The sequence below is a fragment of the Ranitomeya variabilis genome, chromosome 1 (genome assembly GCF_051348905.1).
Source record: "Ranitomeya variabilis isolate aRanVar5 chromosome 1, aRanVar5.hap1, whole genome shotgun sequence".
Classification (NCBI taxonomy): domain Eukaryota; kingdom Metazoa; phylum Chordata; class Amphibia; order Anura; family Dendrobatidae; genus Ranitomeya; species Ranitomeya variabilis.
In genome coordinates, this window is record NC_135232.1 from 244,245,741 (window position 1) to 244,266,664 (window position 20,924).

A 20,924-nucleotide genomic window follows, 5' to 3' on the forward strand; every position below is an offset into this window, starting at 1 on the left:
AAAACAGAGAAAAAAGGCAAAATGGACATCATTTCACACAAACCCCCCAAAATGACCTGAATAAAATTGTTGCCACCTTTCCACAATTGTGAATAAGCAACTTTGTTTCAAGCATGTGATGATCGTTCAAAGTCACCAGTGGCAAGTAACAGGTGTGAGCAATATGAAAATCACACATGAAACCAGATAAAAAGGGGAGACGTTGACACAATGTTTGCATTGTCTGCCTGGGTGCCACACTAAGCATAGAGAAGATAAACAGGAGAAGAGAACTGTCTGAGGACTTGAGAACCAAAATTGTTGAAAAATATCAACAATCTTAAGGTTATAAGTCCATCTCCATAGATGTTGATGTTACTTTGCCCACTTTGCACAACACAATCAAGAAGTTTACAACCCCTGACACTGTAGCTAATTTACCTTTATGTGGACGGCAGAGAACAATTAATGAAAGGTTTCCATGCACGGTAGTCCGGATGGTGGATAAGCCGCCCCAATCAAGTTCCAAAGAAATTCAAGCTGTTCTGCCGGATCAGGGTGCATCAGTGTCAGCGCAAACTATTCATTGACATTTGAATGAAATTATACGCTATGGCAGGAGATCCAGGAGAACCCCACTGCTGACACAGATACATAAACAAGCTACACTGCAGTTTGCAAAAATGTACATGAGTTAGCCAAAATCCTTCTGGGAAAGAGTCTTGTGGACAGGTGAGATCAAGATAGAGCTTCTTGGTAAAGCACATCATTCTACTCTGTACCGTAAACGAAATGAAGCCTAAAAAGAAAATAACACATTACCTACAGTCAAATTTGGTGAATGTTCAAAGATGTTTTGGGGTTGTTTTCTACTGCTTCTGGCACTTGGTGCCTTCTCTGTGTGCAAGACATCATGAAATCTGAAAATACCAAAGGATTTTGGGTTGCAATGTAGTGCCAAGTGTCAGAAACCTGGGTTTGTGTACTAGACCATGGGTCTTCCAGCAGGATCATGACCCCAAACATACTTCAAGAAGCAGCCAGAAATGGATGGAAACAAAGTGCTGGAGAGTTCTGAAGTGGGAGAACGCACCCTTCAAATATGAGAGACCTGGAACAGTTTGCAAAAGAAGGGTGGTCCAAAATTCCAGCTTTTTGATGGTTATGGGAGGCGATTGATTGCAGTTATTTATTTCAAAGGATGAGCAACCAAATTTTAAGTTGAGGGTGCCAATAATTTTGTCCAGGCCATTTTTGGGATTTGTGTGAAATGATGTCCAATTTGTCATTTTTTCTCTGTGTTTTTGTGTTGTTCCAATACACACAAAGGACATAAATGTTTGTAATAGCAAAACATGTAATTTCAATAATTTTCTGGAAGAAATATTTTATTTTCTGGAACAATTTCAAGGGTGGCAACACTTTCATCCATGACTGGATATTATAATCTTGTGAGTAGCTTGTACTCATACATATTTTTCACCTTTTCTTAATATCTTTTTTTATCCTAAGAATTATTTAGAGGGGACATTTTTTAAAAACCTGAGGAGTTATCAAGTAATTTTGACTTCCTAAATGTTCTCCTCCAAAAAACCTACATTCAAGCAGATTATATAAGAAGCAGATATGTAAATGTGCAGTGTAATCAATTAATGATTGGTACTTTGCTCGCTGGATGTATAAATGTAACATCATCCACCCCATGCTCTTTATCCAGTGCAATGTGAATTATTGTTCTGCCCAGATTCAAGGAGATAGGAATTTTTAACTCTACAGTGGATAACAATGAACCATACCCAGGGCATCATTTGAGAATTCCGGGGCCAAGAACAAAATATGTAAAAAAAGCCCTATACCTAACACCTGCCACTTTTAATAGTGTTGGTTTCTTATGTGACTGATGGTTCCAGGCTACTTTATGTGCCCAGTGCAAATACCACCTTGGTACCTGGTATATTTACTGTACATCACTGTACATAAAAAGAGCAGCGTAGATTGATTTATATTGGAAATGTACACATACATGATCAGTTTGACTTATTTTGTGTGCAGTGTATATTGAGGAGACAACCATGGGGCCATTATGGGATGGAGATGAGATTTTCACCATCTATTAGGCCAAGTTCGCACGTTCAGTTTTTGGTCTGTATATTATATCAGTATTTGTAAGTGACAACCAGGTAAGGAACAATCAGAGAAAAAGTATAATAGTAACACGTCACCACTTCTGCGTTTATCACCCACTCCTGGGTTTGGCTTACAAATACTGATATAAAATATTGTCCAAATACGAAACGTGTGAATGTGGCCTAAAGGTTCAAATCTAGCAAACAAGTAAGAAGACCCTAAACTTGAAAGGTTGCACAGGATATTAAAATGTTAGTGCCGATTCATAAAAGTTTTTACGCTATAAAAGTTTTGTGCAATGCCACTATACTGTAGATCAGCTCTACTGAAATGGACGGCTCTGCGGCAACATGGCTATGATAAATTCATCAAATCTGCTGGCATTTTCTTTCACAGTAACATTTGTGGTGCATCACATAGCGTCACACTCCGCCTACTAGAAGCAACGAATTCTCTAACTGGAATGTGCCTCCTTATGAATTCAGTGCCACGTTCTCGGATAAGACTGGTATAGAGCAAGCTCTCTCATTGCCGGTCTGGACAGAGCTCACTGTCTTGGTGAATCGACTGCTTAGTCATTTTCATCTTCGTAAACATCTGCATGAATCAGCGTACTTGTGCCCCATAATAATTTTAACTTTGCAATATTTTTTTCTATTTGGACCTCAGTCCTCGGATCATTGATCATGAGTGTGTTGGATCCAGTTCTCATCAGTGTTTGGTCGGTGTCCATTTTTACTATCAGTGTTACGTCAGTGTTAGGTCAGTGTGTCAGTTTTTACCATCACTGTTTGGTCAGTGTGTCAGTTTTTACCATCAGTGTTACTTCAGTGTTTGGTCAGTGTCAGTTTTTACCATCAGTGTTTGGTCAGTGTCAATTTTTACCATCGATATTTATTTGGTTGTTTTCACCGATGAAAAGAAAAGTGCAAATCTTTTTCTATACATTTCAACTTTAATCACGGAGAGAATATGGACTGAATACTGATGCCGTACACTTGCTGTCCATGATTTTCACAGACCCATAGATTTGTACGGGCAATTTTGATCTGTGACCCAGATCAACAGCTAACAATTCTCTGTGATTTGGGCAGATGACTAAATCGGCAAAAAATAGAAATGGACTCGTGACTGAGCAGACACATATACCGGTCCATGTTTTATCTATTATGAGCACAGATAAAACACGTACATGACTCATGAATGTCTGAATGAGGCCTTAAAGAAAGAATTTTGAATTGAACACACTTTTTATTACTAGACATCCAGTTTCTGTCTGTGCAAATTTAGAACAATTTATGGGAATGTGCTTATGATAAAATCCCTCCACTTACGATAAAATCACAGTGTCCATGATACAACGTCAGTATCTTTTCAATAGAAGTGACAAAGTAGCTGCAAAAAAAAAGTCTAATATGAAATTACCTTCTAACAATGGTTGGAAATAGAAGCATTGTCAATGCCCGTCCTCTTCTTCTTCTCTCTGGAATACTGTAATATAAGACTGGAAATCCTTTTTTCTGCATTTGCTCATTTTCTCCAAATTATCGTTTTTTGACACTTTTACAACCACAAGACATGGGTGTTTTTCTCTGCTGTGACAATGAGGTAGTTAAGCTTTTTCTTGTCATAGATTGCAGCCTTATACTGGTTTATAAAGTGATGTTTGCCACTATATTTCACAGGGATGGCTTCCCCTGAAGTCTCTTCTTAATATACAGTATAATCCAGCTTTCTGCACCATGTAAGAGATCTAACCTATTCATATCATTCTTCAATGCAGGAGCACTAACTTTACTACGTGGGGAATCCATAATTTGTTTTTCAGACACTTCAATTACTTGCTTATCATTATTTCATTTTCTGAGGGCTGTTCAGCATTCTCCTTCATGTTCCCTCGTGGATGTGTGTTTATACGCATGCTTAGTGACAAATATATATCACAGAGCAGCGGCTTTGCTTGTTTGCATTTGGTTCCCTGCTGATGAGATTGCAGATCTGAGAGATCACACTTTACTGCCTTTAGTGGGCATATGACAGATCCAGAGACCAAAAATGGAATCATTGTATGATCCGGCTTTGAGCTATAAAAAGCAATTCTTCATCCATCTTATCAAAGAAAACGCAGAAATATCCCATTCCCAGCCATAGAAAATGTATTAGCAACGGGCCAACGCTAGTTATGAATTATTATATTCATGCGCTGTTACAAGTGGAAACCTTGCGCTGTGCTAATACTTCATAATTGAAGCACCTGCAGCGAAGCAGCTCTTAGAGAAAAGGGTCACACAGGGACTAGTGTGGCGCGGACCACAAAACAGAAAAAAAATCACCAGAACTAGTCTGGGTCACAGTCATATATTAATTTGTTTTGCTTCTGAATAGTTGAGGTTTTAACACACGAACTGCCTTGTTCTCTCAAAATACGTTTTATTCAGAAACATCCTTTGCAGATTTGAGTACTATTTTTCATTAATGTTTTAAAACCAAAATCAGAATTAGATGCTTGTTTTTATACTAATACCCAATAATAATTTATTTATTTATTATGCTTTGCTTACATAGTGTTATCTTATTCCGCAGCACTTTACAGACATTATCGGCACTGTCCCCATTAGGGCTTACAATCTACATCCCTATCTACATTCGAAACCGGAGAACCCGGAGGAAGCCCACACAAACACGGGGAGAACATCACCACTTCAGCGTCTTTTTTAGGCCGGAGTCACTCTAGACCGTAATACGGACGAGTGCTATGCGATAGAAAAACGCATGCATAGCACTCGGACCAATGTTAATCTATGGGACAGCTCCTATCATCCGTTGTTTTCTCGGCCGTATTATACGTGCGAGGGAAATCGCAGCATGCTGCGATTTTCACCGTATATCGGCCGAGAAACACCAATGAAAGTCTATGGGTGCGAGAAAAACTATTAGTGTGACTTGCGAGAAATACTCACCAGTGTCCTATAGAAAAGCCGGTAATTCAGTGCGGCGTACAGTAAAATCACACTGACAGGTTAGAATAGATAAAATAAATGTCTACACATAGTATAGGTAGATATATAAATATATATATGTCATTGACACACACATATGTATATATATATTTATATTTAATACAGAGATAGATAGCAGAAAAGCCGGTAATTCAATTGTCAGTTTTTGCTAAATCACTACCGAGCCCGACAGGACATGAGACATGGTTTACATACAGTAAACCATTTCACATCCGTTAGATTTTTATATAGCCCTCCCTAATAATGTTGGTAGTGTGTGTGTAAAATTTGGGAGCTGTAGGTGTTACATTAAAGGGTTAATTCACAGAAAAAACTGGCGTGGGCTCCCGCGCAATTTTCTCTGCCAGAGAGGGAAAGTCAGTGACTGAGGGCAGATATTAATAGCCTAGAGAGGGACCATGGTTATAGCCCCCCCTAGCTAAAAACAACTACCCCCAGCACCCAAGAAAAGGCGCATCTGTAAGATACGCCTATTCCGTCACTTAAGCCTCTCTTTTCCCACTGCCCTGTAGCATTGGCATATGGGGTTATAAGGGGTTAATGTCACCTTGCTATTGTAAGGTGACATTAAGCCTGGTTAATAATTGAGAGGTGTCAATAAGACACCTATCCATTATTAATCCAAAAGTAGGAAAGGGTTAAAAATACACACACCCTTTAAGAATAAAATCTTTTAATGAAAGAAAGAAACACACAGGTTTTACCATCTTTGTTATATGCTCAATCCAAAGCAAAGCCCTCATTCTTCTGAAAAAAATGCAAAATAAAAAAGAAACAATATCCCATACCTGTCCGCCATACAGTCATGTCTCACGCAATAATCCATCTCAGAGGGTTGAATACATTTACAACCAGGAGCGCTGCTAATGCGGCTGCTCCCGGCTCTAGTGGTGCCGTCACCGAAGCTCCACCCCCTAGCTGCATGAACTCATATGAACTGTACCGTGGGAAAGTTTCTGGGGGGATAAACTGAGGGGCTGTGCAGATGGGGAAATAAACTGAGAGGCTATGGAGGTGGGTCAATAAACTGAGGGACTGTGTAGATGGGGGAAATAAACTGAGAGGCTGTGCAGGTGGGGGAATAAATTGAAAGGCTGTGTAGAGGGGGAATAAGATGAGGGGTTGTTCGGGGGGTATACTATGAGGGGCAGTGCGGGGGCCATGAAATGAGGGGATGTGCATTTGGACCATGAAATGAGGGGCTGTGGTGATCATACTGTATATGGGGCCATAGAGGTCATTATACTGGGGCTCTGATTACCATACTGCATAGAGGTCTGTGGTGAATATCATACTGTTAGGGGTGTTTGTGGGCCATAATAGTCTATGGGGTGTTGTCGGGATCATCATAGTGTACATGGGGGCTGTTTTGGATATCATTCTATTTATGGGGGTCTGTGGTGGACATCATACTATATATGGGGGAATGTGGTGGTGACCATCTACTATATAATTGTCTAAGGGTACTTCCGTCTGTCCTTCTGTCTGTCTGTCACGGTTATTCGTTCGCTGATTGGTCTCGCCAGCTGCCTGTCATGACTGCCGCGACCAATCAGCGACGCGCACAGTCCGGAAAAAAATGGCTGCTCCTTACTCCCCGCACTCACTGCCCGGCGCCCGCATACACCCTTCTGGTCACCACTCACACAGGGTTAATGCCGGTGGTAATGGACCGCGTTATGCCGCGGGTAACGCACTCCGTTACCGCCGCTATTAACTCTGTGTGTCCCCAACTTTGTACTATTGATGCTGCTTATGCGGCATCAATAGTACAAAATGTAATGTTAAAAATAATAAATAAAAAAAAAACCTGATATACTCACCCTCTGTAGTCCGCTGAGCTGCTCGCGCCGCCCGCCATCTTCCATTGCAGGTTGCAGTGGCAAAGATGGTATGGCAGAAGGACCGACCGTGACGTCATCACAAGTCCTGCGCACCTGCATGGAAAGGACCTGACATGACGTCACGGTCATGTGACCGCTACATGGTCATGTGACCGCTACACGGTCATGTGACCGCGATGTCATCACAGGTCCTGCGCTCAGACCAACCCTGGGACCGGAAGCTGCCGTAGACTACAAGGGGCCCTCGGAAAGGGGAGTATATGTTTATTTTTTAACCTGTGACAAACGTGGCTGGGCAATATCCTACGTGACTGGCCAATATTCTACGTGGCTCTGTGTTGTGAATTAGACTTTTTTGGCTCCCTCTTGTGGTCACTAGTGATATGACTCTGGGATTGTCTTTCCTCAGTTTGGCACCCACCTGGGTCGTTAGTCCAGGGGTGTTGCTATATAAACTTCCTGGTTTCTCAGTCCAGTGCCTGGCATCGTTGTAATCAGTTCCTTTCTGTTTGCTCCTGTCTGCTGGTCTTGGATCTTGCAAAATTAAGCTAAGTCCTGCTTCCTTGTTTTTTGGTTATTTGCTTGCTCTTATTTTTTGCCCAGCTTGTACTAAATGTGATTCCTGATTTTGCTGGAAGCTCTAGGGGGCTGGTGTTCTCCCCCCGGGCCGTTAGACGGTTCGGGGGTTCTTGAATATCCAGCGTGGAAATTTTGATAGGGTTTTTGCTGACCATATAAGTCATCTTACTATATTCTGCTATTAGTCAGTGGGCCTCTCTTTGCTAAATATCTAGTTCATTCTTACGTTTGTCTTTTCTCCTTACCTCACCGTTATTATTTGTTGGGGGCTTGTATCCAACTTTTGGGGTCTTTTCTCTGGAGGCAAGAAAGGTCTATCTTTTCCCTTCTAGGGTTAGTTAGTTCTCCGGCTGGCGCGAGACGTCTAGAACCAACGTAGGCACGTTCCCCGGCTGCTGCTATTTGTGGTGCTAGGATTAGATATATGGTCAGCCCAGTTACCACTGCCCTATGAGCTGGTTTTTTGTGTTTGCAGACTTGGTATGTACTTTTGAGACCCTCTGCCATTGGGGTCATAACAGTATGCCAGGCCAAGGTTGAATGTTTAATGCATTGCAGAAGTGGGATTACAAGAAAGGAAAGTCTGAGTTTTTTTTTTTTTTCTTTCCTCTCTTTTTTCCTCCCCTTTACCTCTGAGTGGCTTGTGCTTGCTGCAGACATGAATGTCCAGACTTTGATTACAAGTGTGGATCAGCTTGCTGCTCGTGTGCAGGGCATACAAGATTTTGTTACCAGTAGTCCAATGTCTGAACCTAAAATACCTATTCCTGAACTGTTCTCTGGAGATCGATTTAAGTTTAGGAATTTCAGGAATAATTGTAAATTGTTTCTATCTTTGAGACCCCGTTCATCTGGAGACTCAGCTCAGCAAGTAAAAATTGTTATCTCTTTCTTACGGGGCGACCCTCAGGATTGGGCCTTCTCGCTAGCGCCAGGAGATCCGGCATTGGCAAATATTGATGCGTTTTTTCTGGCGCTCGGATTGCTTTACGAGGAACCCAATCTTGAAATTCAGGCAGAAAAAGCCTTGCTGGCTATTTCTCAGGGTCAGGATGAAGCTGAAGTGTATTGCCAAAAATTTCGGAAATGGTCCGTGCTTACTCAGTGGAATGAGTGTGCTCTGGCCGCAAATTTCAGAAATGGCCTTTCTGAAGCCATTAAGAATGTGATGGTGGGTTTCTCCATTCCTACAGGTCTGAATGATTCCATGGCGCTGGCTATTCAAATTGACCGGCGTTTGCGGGAGCGCAAAGCAGCGAATCCTCTGGTGGTGTTGTCTGAACAAACACCTGATTTAATGGAATGTGGTAGAATTCAGACTAGAAATGAACGGAAAAATCATAGACGTCAGAATGGGTTGTGTTTTTACTGTGGTGATTCTACACATGTTATATCAGAATGCTCTAAACGCCTAACTAGTGTGGTTAGTCCTGTCGCCATTGGTAATTTGCAACCTAAATTTATTTTGTCTGTGACTTTAATTTGCTCATTGTCCTCCTACCCTGTTATGGCGTTTGTGGATTCAGGTGCTGCCCTGAGTCTTATGGATCTGTCGTTTGCCAAGCGCTGTGGTTTTGTTCTTGAGCCGTTGGTAAATCCTATCCCTCTTAGAGGTATTGATGCTACGCCATTGGCGGAAAATAAACCGCAGTTTTGGACACAGGTAACCATGTGCATGACTCCTGAACATCGGGAGGTGATTCGTTTTCTTGTTCTGCATAAAATGCATGATTTGGTCGTTTTGGGTCTGCCATGGTTACAGACCCATAATCAAGTCTTGGATTGGAAGGCAATGTCTGTGTCAAGTTGGGGCTGTCAGGGAATTCATGGTGATTCCCCGCCGGTGTCTATTGCTTCCTCTACTCCTTCGGAAGTTCCTGAGTATTTGTCTGATTACCAGGATGTATTCAGCGAGTCCAGGTCCAGTGCTCTTCCTCCTCATAGGGACTGTGACTGCGCTATAGATTTGATTCCAGGTAGTAAATTTCCTAAGGGAAGATTATTTAATCTGTCTGTACCTGAGCATACCGCAATGCGTTTGTATATCAAGGAATCTCTGGAGAAGGGGCATATCCGTCCATTCTCTTCCCCTCTTGGTGCGGGATTCTTTTTTGTGGCCAAGAAGGACGGATCTTTGAGACCTTGTATTGACTATCGGCTTCTGAATAAAATCACTGTTAAATTTCAGTATCCTTTGCCTCTGTTGTCGGACTTGTTTGCCCGGATTAAAGGTGCCAAGTGGTTCACCAAGATAGATCTTCGTGGTGCGTACAACCTTGTGCGCATTAAGCAAGGAGATGAATGGAAAACTGCATTTAATACGCCCGAAGGTCATTTTGAGTACTTGGTGATGCCTTTCGGGCTCTCTAATGCTCCTTCAGTGTTTCAGTCCTTTATGCATGATATTTTCCGGAAGTATCTGGATAAATTTATGATTGTTTATCTGGATGATATTCTGGTTTTTTCTGATGATTGGGACTCGCATGTAGAGCAGGTCAGGATGGTGTTTCAGGTTTTGCGTGAGAATGCTTTGTTTGTTAAGGGCTCAAAGTGTCTCTTTGGAGTACAGAAGGTTCCCTTTTTGGGTTTTATTTTTTCCCCTTCTGCGGTGGAGATGGACCCAGTCAAGGTCCGAGCTATTCATGATTGGACTCAACCCACGTCAGTTAAGAGTCTTCAGAAGTTCTTGGGTTTTGCTAACTTCTACCGTCGTTTTATCGCTAATTTTTCTAGCGTTGTTAAACCTTTGACGGATATGACCAAGAAAGGTTCTGATGTTGCTAACTGGGCTCCTGCAGCCGTGGAAGCCTTTCAAGAGTTGAAGCGCCGGTTTACTTCGGCGCCTGTTTTGTGCCAGCCTGATGTCTCACTTCCCTTTCAGGTTGAAGTGGATGCTTCTGAGATTGGGGCAGGGGCCGTTTTGTCGCAGAGAGGCCCTGGTTGCTCTGTAATGAGACCATGTGCTTTTTTCTCTAGGAAGTTTTCGCCTGCTGAGCGGAATTATGATGTTGGCAATCGGGAGTTGTTAGCCATGAAGTGGGCATTTGAGGAGTGGCGTCATTGGCTCGAGGGTGCTAAGCATCGTGTGGTGGTCTTGACTGATCACAAAAATCTGATGTATCTCGAGTCTGCTAAACGCCTGAATCCTAGACAGGCCCGCTGGTCATTGTTTTTCTCCCGTTTTGACTTTGTGGTCTCGTATTTACCAGGTTCAAAGAATGTGAAGGCTGATGCTCTTTCAAGGAGCTTTGTGCCTGACTCTCCTGGAGTCGCAGAACCAGTTGGTATTCTCAAAGAGGGAGTTATCCTGTCAGCCATTTCTCCGGATTTGCGACGTGTGTTGCAGAGATTTCAGGCTGGTAGACCTGACTCTTGTCCACCTGACAGACTGTTTGTTCCTGATAAGTGGACCAGCAGAGTCATTTCCGAGGTTCATTCCTCGGTGTTGGCAGGGCATCCGGGAATTTTTGGCACCAGAGATCTGGTGGCTAGGTCCTTTTGGTGGCCTTCCTTGTCACGGGATGTGCGGTCATTTGTGCAGTCCTGTGGGACTTGTGCTCGAGCTAAGCCTTGATGTTCTCGTGCCAGCGGGTTGCTCTTGCCCTTGCCTGTCCCGAAGCGGCCTTGGACACACATTTCCATGGATTTCATTTCAGATCTTCCGGTGTCTCAGGGCATGTCTGTCATCTGGGTGGTATGTGATCGCTTTTCCAAGATGGTCCATTTGGTATCTTTGCCTAAGCTGCCTTCCTCTTCCGATCTGGTTCCTTTGTTCTTTCAGAATGTGGTTCGTTTACACGGCATTCCTGAGAATATTGTGTCTGACAGAGGATCCCAGTTTGTTTCCAGGTTCTGGCGATCCTTTTGTGCTAAGATGGGCATTGATTTGTCGTTTTCGTCTGCCTTTCATCCTCAGACCAATGGACAAACGGAGCGAACTAATCAGACTCTGGAGGCTTATTTGAGGTGTTTTGTTTCTGCAGATCAGGATGATTGGGTGACCTTCTTGCCGTTGGCTGAGTTTGCCCTTAATAATCGGGCTAGTTCCGCTACTTTGGTTTCGCCATTTTTTTGCAACTCTGGTTTCCATCCTCGTTTTTCCTCGGGACATGTGGAGCCTTCTGACTGTCCTGGGGTAGATTCCGTGGTGGATAGGTTGCAGCGGATCTGGAATCATGTGGTGGACAACTTGAAGTTGTCACAGGAGAAGGCTCAGCGTTTTGCCAACCGCCGCCGCGGTGTGGGTCCCCGACTTCGTGTTGGGGATTTGGTATGGCTGTCTTCTCGATTTGTTCCTATGAAGGTCTCCTCTCCTAAATTTAAGCCTCGCTTCATTGGTCCTTACAAGATATTGGAAATCCTTAATCCTGTGTCCTTTCGCTTGGATCTTCCGGTGTCGTTTGCCATTCACAACGTGTTCCATAGGTCTTTGTTGCGGCGGTACGTTGTACCTGTGGTTCCTTCTGTTGAGCCTCCTGCTCCGGTGTTGGTTGAGGGCGAGTTGGAGTACGTGGTGGAGAAGATCTTGGATTCTCGTCTCTCCAGGCGGAGGCTTCAGTATCTGGTCAAGTGGAAGGGCTATGGTCAGGAGGATAATTCCTGGGTGGTTGCCTCTGATGTGCATGCGGCCGATTTAGTTCGTGCCTTTCATGCTGCTCATCCTGATCGCCCTGGTGGTCTTGGTGAGGGTTCGGTGACCCCTCCTTAAAGGGGGGGTACTGTTGTGAATTAGACTTTTTTGGCTCCCTCTTGTGGTCACTAGTGATATGACTCTGGGATTGTCTTTCCTCAGTTTGCCACCCACCTGGGTCGTTAGTCCAGGGGTGTTGCTATATAAACTTCCTGGTTTCTCAGTCCAGTGCCTGGCATCGTTGTAATCAGTTCCTTTCTGTTTGCTCCTGTCTGCTGGTCTTGGATCTTGCAAAATTAAGCTAAGTCCTGCTTCCTTGTTTTTTGGTTATTTGCTTGCTCTTATTTTTTGCCCAGCTTGTACTAAATGTGATTCCTGATTTTGCTGGAAGCTCTAGGGGGCTGGTGTTCTCCCCCCCCGGGCCGTTAGACGGTTCGGGGGTTCTTGAATATCCAGCGTGGAAATTTTGATAGGGTTTTTGCTGACCATATAAGTCATCTTACTATATTCTGCTATTAGTCAGTGGGCCTCTCTTTGCTAAATATCTAGTTCATTCTTACATTTGTCTTTTCTCCTTACCTCACCGTTATTATTTGTTGGGGGCTTGTATCCAACTTTTGGGGTCTTTTCTCTGGAGGCAAGAAAGGTCTATCTTTTCCCTTCTAGGGTTAGTTAGTTCTCCGGCTGGCGCGAGACGTCTAGAACCAACGTAGGCACGTTCCCCGGCTGCTGCTATTTGTGGTGCTAGGATTAGATATATGGTCAGCCCAGTTACCACTGTCCTATGAGCTGGTTTTTTGTGTTTGCAGACTTGGTATGTACTTTTGAGACCCTCTGCCATTGGGGTCATAACAGCTCTGTGCTGTATACTACTTCGCTGTGCAATATACTACGTTGCTCTGTGCTGTATACTACGTCACTGGGCAATATACTACATAACTGGGCAATATACTACGTCGCTGGGCAATATACTACGTAATTGGGCAATATACTACGGCGCTGAACAATATACTACGTCGCTGGGCAATATACTACGTCACTCGGCAATATACTACGTCGCTGGGCAATATACTACGTGACTTGGCAATATACTACGTGCCTGGGCAATATACTACGTGGCTGGGCAATATACTACGTGGCTGGGCAATATACTATGTGACTGGGCAATATACTACGTGACTGGGCAATGTACTACGTGGCTGGGCAATATACTATGTGGACATGCATATTCTAGAATACCCGATGCGTTAGAATCGGGCCACCATCTAGTACTATATATTGGCGGCTTGTTGTGGATATCATACCGTATGAGCAGCTGTGACCATCATACTGTGTAGGGGAACAGTGTAAGGAGTGGTTAGAGTTTGAAGAGGGCAGTGTGGTGCTCAGTATGAGGGCACAGTGTGAAGAGCTGCCACAGAATGGATATTGAGAGGTGGCAGCCTGAAATGGAGGCACAATATGGAGAGGGATTAGCATGGTGCGGGAACAGTGTGGAAATATAGAATGTGTAATGGAAAATTGGAGAGGAGACAACCATGATATATGCTGTGGTTCATAAGGGTGGATGGTATAGTGGTTATAACTGATAGTGGTAGACAGGTTGGAGGTCATATCACATAGAAGGCTTATTTAGGTCATAATATGAAATGATATTTTCATGCAAAGGGCATTTTAATAACACTCTTAATTTTAAGGGCACTGTGTTGGGATATGCTGCAAAAGACTGGAAAAGAGGAAGGTCTGCAAGAAACAGCTGTGGTGGTGAAAAGTCATCATGGCATCTAGACAAGATGGAGATGGAAATAAAGAAATGACTGTATCATGTAATCTATAAGGTTCCTGGATGTAAGTGGTTATTTGTGATACTGACTAATTCTCATCAGTACTCTGGTTCCTGTATGGTTTGAAGTCTGATGATGGCTGTTACTGCAAGTTCTTATTACCTCCTTACCATTGTTAAGGAAATACTGGGAGCTTCAGACTTGTAGTTCAAGTGATACAATTGTTTATGCAGCTGACTTGATATTACAATTGATTGTTGTACTAAGCTTTGTTCAATTATTATTATTATTATTTATTTATATAGCACCATTAGTTCCATGGAGCTGTACATGAGAATGTGGTTACACACAGAGTGGTAGATATCGTTTACAGTAAATAAATTTACAATAACAGACTGGTACAGAGGGGAGAGGACCCTGTCCTTGCGGACTTACATTCTACGGGATAATGGGGAAGAGACAGAAGGTCGGGCGTGCAGCAGCTCTGGTGTTGGTGAGGTGGCAGCTCGGGTGGTGGTGAGGCAGCAGAATGGTTATTGCAGGCTGTAGGATTTCCTGAAGAGATGAGTTTTCAGGTTCCGTCTGAAGGATCCAAGGGTGGTGGATAATTGGACGTGTTGAGGCATGGAATTCCAGAGGATGGGGATATTCGGGAGAAATCTTGGAGGCGGTTGTGTGAGGAACAAATAAGTGTGGTGGAGAATAGGAGGTCTTGGGAGGATCAAAGATTGCGTAAGGGAAGATATTGGGAGATTAGTTCAGAGATATAGGGAGGGGACTGGTTGTGGATGGCTTTGTAGATGAGTGTTAGTAGTTTGAACTGGATTCGTTGGGGAATTGGGAGCCAGTGGAGGGATTTGCAGTGGGGAGAAACAGGGGTGTAGCGAGGAGAGAGGTGGATTAGGCGGGCAACAGAGTTGAGGACAAACTGGAGTGGTGAAAGAGAGTTAGCAGGGAGGCCACAGAGGAGGGTGTTGCAGTAGTCGAGGCGGGAGATGATGAGGGCATGCAGAAGAGTTTTAGTAGATTGAGGGCTGAGGAAGGGACGGATTCTAGCAATATTTTTGAGTTGGAGGCGACATGAGGTGGCAAGAATTTGGACGTGTGGTTTGAAGGACATGGCAGAGTCGAGAGTTACTCCGAGGCAGAGGATTACAGGTGCGGGAGAGAGCATGATGCCTTTTACCATAATAGATAAATCGGGTAGGGGAGATATGCGAGGTGGAGGAAAGATGATGAGTTTGGTTTTGTCTACATTGAGTTTTAAGAAGCGAGAGGTGAAGAAGGAGGATATGGCTGATCGACACTATGGGATTCTGGACAGCAGGGAGGTGACATCTGGGCCAGAGAGGTAGATCTGAGTGTCATCTGCATAGAGGTTCAATTACTCTTGTTCTGGTCAAATATTCATGTACTTATGGTGGTTCTGGTGATGTATTCATGTACTGAAAGAAGTTCTGGTGAGGCATAAATTTACTGATGGTGGTTTTGGAGACATAGTCAAGTACTGATGGTGGGTCTGTTGATGTATTCATGTACTGATGGTGAATATAATGAATGATGCATTCATGTACTCATGGTTGTTCTGGTAATGTATTCATGTACTCATGGTGATCCTGGTGACATTCATGTATTAATTGTGGTTCTGGTGATGTATTTATTTACTAAAGATGTTTCATATTCATGTACTTTTGATAGCTCTGGTGCTCTAATTATGTACTGATGATAATTTTAGCTTCATATTTATGTACTGATCATGGTTCTGTTGATGAATATATCACCAAAATCATCATCACTGATGAATACAGCACCAGAACAACCATCACTACATGAATATGTTACCAGAACTGGAATACACCACCAGAGCCTCCCTTTATTTATAATGGGGGTCTGTTTATTTTCCATTAGGGTAGTTGTCAAATGCTGGACACCTTAATAAAAACCAAATGGCCCTGATTATAGATACGCTTTATTAGTTTCCATAACTAGCCCTGGGTCCTACATTTAAAATATTGGACAATAGGGATGACTATAGCTATTTTTCCACAATATTGTGTTAATGGTCTACAAAAAAATTATTTATTTTCTATTTAACTTTGAAATTGGACTCCCTGTGAAGTCACATCCCTAAAGTACATCAACTGTTTTTCACTTTTGATAAAATTTTTGTGTAAAAAAGGTAACAATTCTAGTGGAAGTGGTCATAAGAGTGTGCTACCTAACCCATCAAAGGGAAAGGGGGATGTGCATTAGGGGTCCTGTTACCTTAGTCCCTGAGACATTCTTTGCTTTGGGGTGGGGCACCATTGACTTCATCTGCCTAGCGTACCAAAGTTCTTTGTCCACGCCCTGGCGTCGTGTATTGTATTTTTTTTCTTTTAATACTAGTGTACGATGAACATAAGCGTATACTGCAATTGTCTGGCTATGCACATGTGAATATAACCTTGAATAAGTTATGATTTGAGCTTGTGTCAATGCAGATCTGGGAACAACACTTGCTGCCATGACTACGAGATTTAATTAATGTGTTTAAATCAATTGATTCAAGTTTTCACTTAGCAGATTTATATACTTTCATGGAGTAGAAATAAAAAAAACAATTGTCTTCTGTCTACTTCAAAGCCAAGACCTGCAAAGTGAAGTTTTACTATGTCTCTGTACAATTTGACTGAGAATTTATATACTTGCATCTTGTTAATTGCAGAATGCTTTATATATTAAATTATGTGAGTACAAAGCATTAAAAATGAAAGGTGTCAGGTGATTCAAACTACCCAAAGTGAGCAGATTAAATCGGGGACAGATTCCCTAAATTGGGAAGACCTAGAGGACTAATCACTGGGGCTGGTCCACAATGAATTATCAATGCCTGTAGTGTGGAATAACCTGACAAGCTCACGTTAAACATTTTATTTGTTTCCACCCATTACTGCAATTAGGTTTTCAGTGGAGACCATTTTTGGCACAGTAGTGTTACAATTAAAGAGTACCTGTCATTTGCTCCAAAAAATGGAGTTAACTTGTTTGCAGACCAACTTGTCCTTTCTTCAGTCTTCTCAAGGGGCGTCCACTTTCCCCCCTCTCTCCAAGATGCTGCCAATCATTGCAGCATCTGGGATTGAAAGACTGCTAGATCAGCTGCCAAATTGCGATGGGCAGCATCTTGAAGAGAGGGGTGAAAGCGGACATCCCACAAGAAGACTGTGAAGAAACAGCCAGTTGGTTTGCAAGCAGAGATTTCACTTGTGAAGAATGAAATTTTAGTATGTTTGCAATGGAGCGACACCGCACAAAGTGTAAAAAGTGGCAGATTTGGGGGAGTTCAGGGAATTTTACAGGATATTTAACTCAGTTTTTTAACAAGTGACGGGTCCTCCCATAAAGAACCTGTCAGCAGGATATTTGACCCATAAAGACAAAAGTGTGAAGTCCCTTTAACGCTTATTAAATTCATACCTTGCTTGTAGTCTTTTGTTGGTGTATTTTTGAGGAATACATCCTTGAAGTTTTAATCACGAGGGCAGTGGGGTGGGCACTGCACTTCTAGCTCTGCTGTGCTCTCTCTCTTTTCCACATCCACTGTGGATCTTTGTGTGATAGCTCACTTTTTTTCTGAGAGAAGAGTGACCTGGAAGCCGGCGATGGGTGGGGAAACAAAAGAGAGAGCACAACAGAGCTACAAGTGCAGTGACCGCCCGACTGAACTGATTAAAACTAAAGTAGATTTCTCAAAAATGCTCCAACGAAATAATACAATAAAGGTATAAATGCAATAAGTATTTAATAGGCATTACACTCATGTCTTTAGTTAGCGGTCGAATATCCTGCTCACAGGTCCTCTTTTTAAGCTCAGTTTCTGCTGATATTGTTGCTTCAGCTTAAAACACGGTGACTTCCGCTTTGCTGGATCTGTTTAAAGGGAACCTGTCACCCCCAAAATCGATGATGAGGTAAGCCCACCATCATCAGGGGCTAATCTACAGCATTCTGGAATTGTGTAGATAAGCCCCCGATGTTACCTGAAAGAGGAGAAAAAGAGGTTAGATTATACTCACCCAGGGGTGGTCCCGCTGTGGTCCGGTCCGATGGGTGTCTCAGGTCCGCTACGGTGCCTCCTATCTTCATTCCATGACGTCCTCTTCTGGTCTTCACGCCGTGGCTCCAGCGCAGGCGTACTTTGTCTGCCCTGTTGAGGGCAGAGCAAAGTACTGTAGTGCGCAGGCGCCGGGCCTCTCTGACCTTTCTGACGCCTGCGCACTGCAGTACTTTGCTCTGCCCTCAACAGGGCAGACAAAGTACGCCTGCGCTGGAGCCGCGGCGTGAAGACCAGAAGAGGATGTCATGGAATGAAGATGGGAGGCGCTGTACTGGACCTGAGACACCCATCGGAGCTGGACCGCCCCTGAGTGAGTATAATCTAACGCCTTTTTTTCTTCTTTCAGGTGACATCGGCGGCTTATCTACAGCATTTTAGAATGCTGTAGATAAGCCCCTGATGACGGTGAGCTTACCTCACCATCGATTTGGGGGGTGACAGGTTCCCTTTAAAGGAGTTCGAAAAATTCTAGCAGACACCTTTGAGTTTAATGGAGTCTATTAAGATTCTGTTTTTTTTTTCTGGCAAATGTAGCCCTGCAGACTGTGTTATACACTACTACTATTACCCATCTTTGCTCTTTGAATCGGGTATTAGAAGTTAGATTAAATAGATGCATTGATATGTTAAAATTGTCAATAATAGGGGGCACTTTTCTTGCTCTAAATGCAAAAAAAAAGGTGAATGCATCACAGTGTTCATCAATTTTGTATAAATATTACGTTTTGTATAAAATGCTAACACCTTAGCCACTTTTATTTGTGGCAGCAGGGATAGTCTCATATTTGTTAGGGGCTAGTGCACAATGCCTTCTTACGGCTTTGTTTTGCATAGAGCCATAAGATTACCTCTGTAGTGGTCAATGAGCTTTCATCTGTAATTTCATATGAAAGCATACCTACCGAATGTGAACCATACCCCAGGTGACACCATATGTATATACACATGTGTTGCATGTACAGGACTCACTATATGAAGGCAATACAAAGGAAACATGACTTCTTTTTGGAATCCTGGGGAAATGTTACTCAGGGCGACGATTAATTATAATTCTTCACAGTAGAGGGGAGGTAACGGTTTACAGACCCACAGCTATGACACAGTTCTTAGCAGAAGCTGATCACAAGGGTTTTATTCAAGTTTCTTTTCATAACACAGGATCACTTATCTTCATGAAATACTTCAACATATATGAAAGTCTTCACATATAACTTCTCTTCACAAATCACTTCTCTTTGCACAGAGTGTCTTAATATAAGCAGAAGGAGGGGGAGGGGAATGAGTCTGGTGCTGTAGCTCTCTCACTTTTATCTTGAGGTAATAAAGGTGCTCCTGGCTGCCCTGACTGCTTTTATGATTAGAGCAACCCCTTCTCTGGAAAACTGGTTGATACAGCTTGACTGATTTCAGTCTAACAGGAGACTCTCTAACACACACCTTCCTCTTAGATGTCCAGGAAACAATAACAACTTTCCCAGTATCCCCTGGGGCTGAGCTAACCTCTCCCTGATGGCTGTAACCATTTTAACCCCTATAGTTGCTGGATGATTCTAAATCAACAGTGCAGCATCTGCCTGTCACACATGTACTCCAACACAGCTGGTATATCAGAGCATGAAGGCTGTGTAGATTCATGCACTAACAGGGCTGTCATCAGGGGGCTCTCAATGGGGATGTTCGGGATGTTCTCGAACTCCAAAAGGAAGTAGTTAAAACTTAACCCTAGGGTAAAAAATATGTGCATATTCTCCTATTTTGTTATTCTATATGATTAAAGGTTAAGTTTTAACTACTTTCTTTGGTGCTGGAGAATGTCCCCTTTTGGACCATTGAGAGCTATTTGACCTGGAAGCCCAACCAGTACATACTCTGTGCACCACCCCCAAACCACATACTAATCACCTTGGAAGTCTCCTGAGATACGTATCTTTAACTCATGAGAAGTGAGCTGTTGACACTTTTCGATTTTTTTGTATATATCTGTTCAAATTGCTCCAGTGTGCATTTGCTGTATGGATTTCTTTCAAGAACCTAGAATAACTGTTTTTTTCTTCTTAAAGAATCTCAGGGGCAAATCAGTTTAAGGATCACATGATTTCAGCGGCCAGTTACCTCATCTCCTTGAAGGTGGAGCCACCTCCATACCTGTGTCGAAACTTATCTGGCTCACCTCTTATTACAATCCAGCTCACGCACATCCTGGTAAGTCATGAATTAATCATCAAGTTAGAGAAAAATATCATGTAATGGCTTATATTTGGTCAGTCTTTACTGCAATGCTGGAAGTTGTAGTTTTGTAACAACTAAAGAGTCACATGTTGGACGTTATCAGCTGTAACCTAAAGTAAATGACCTTATCTTGCGTGTATGGTAGGGTTAAAAACTTGGAATTTCTCATTAAGGATTTAATAAATTTGGGGAAGGGCTGTGAAATAACATTCTGTTTATGTTGGGTGAGGTTCAGGCTTGAAGTTTCAGTTTCGAGTAATCCAACATCTACACTTCTACACTGGTTATAGAAATTCCAGATTTTTTGTTTGAGGAACTGTTTATGATTTATGATGATTCCTAATGTAATCCCCATACTCCAGAGAAAGCCAATAATCTATTCATTACTCCTCACCAACTAAATTTAGAACTCATTACAAGTAGGAATAAGAAATAAACATGAATATTTTTTCCAGTTGAATAATCCTTATCCTTAGGTTGCTCAAGATGAAAGTCATGCAGCAAACGCTGTAATTCAAGTGTTTTATTGTATGATTGTATTTTACATACATTTTACAATATTCAAGTCGAGGCTATCTGTTGATTTCTGTACCATTTTGATCTGACCAAACATTGTTAGATCTGCACATTTCA

At 42.7% G+C, this 20,924-nt stretch overlaps 1 protein-coding gene across 2 annotated transcripts in view; it reads left to right on the top strand.

Moving 5' to 3' along the window:
• ADGRD1 (adhesion G protein-coupled receptor D1) overlaps positions 1-20,924 on the top strand; it is a 1,174,499-nt gene that overhangs the window by 216,025 nt on the left and 937,550 nt on the right. For both annotated transcript variants that reach the window (XM_077293307.1, XM_077293306.1), the window contains one exon: positions 20,123-20,264. In XM_077293307.1, coding sequence (XP_077149422.1) covers positions 20,123-20,264 — 142 coding nt within the window. The remainder of the gene's footprint in view (positions 1-20,122; positions 20,265-20,924) is intronic.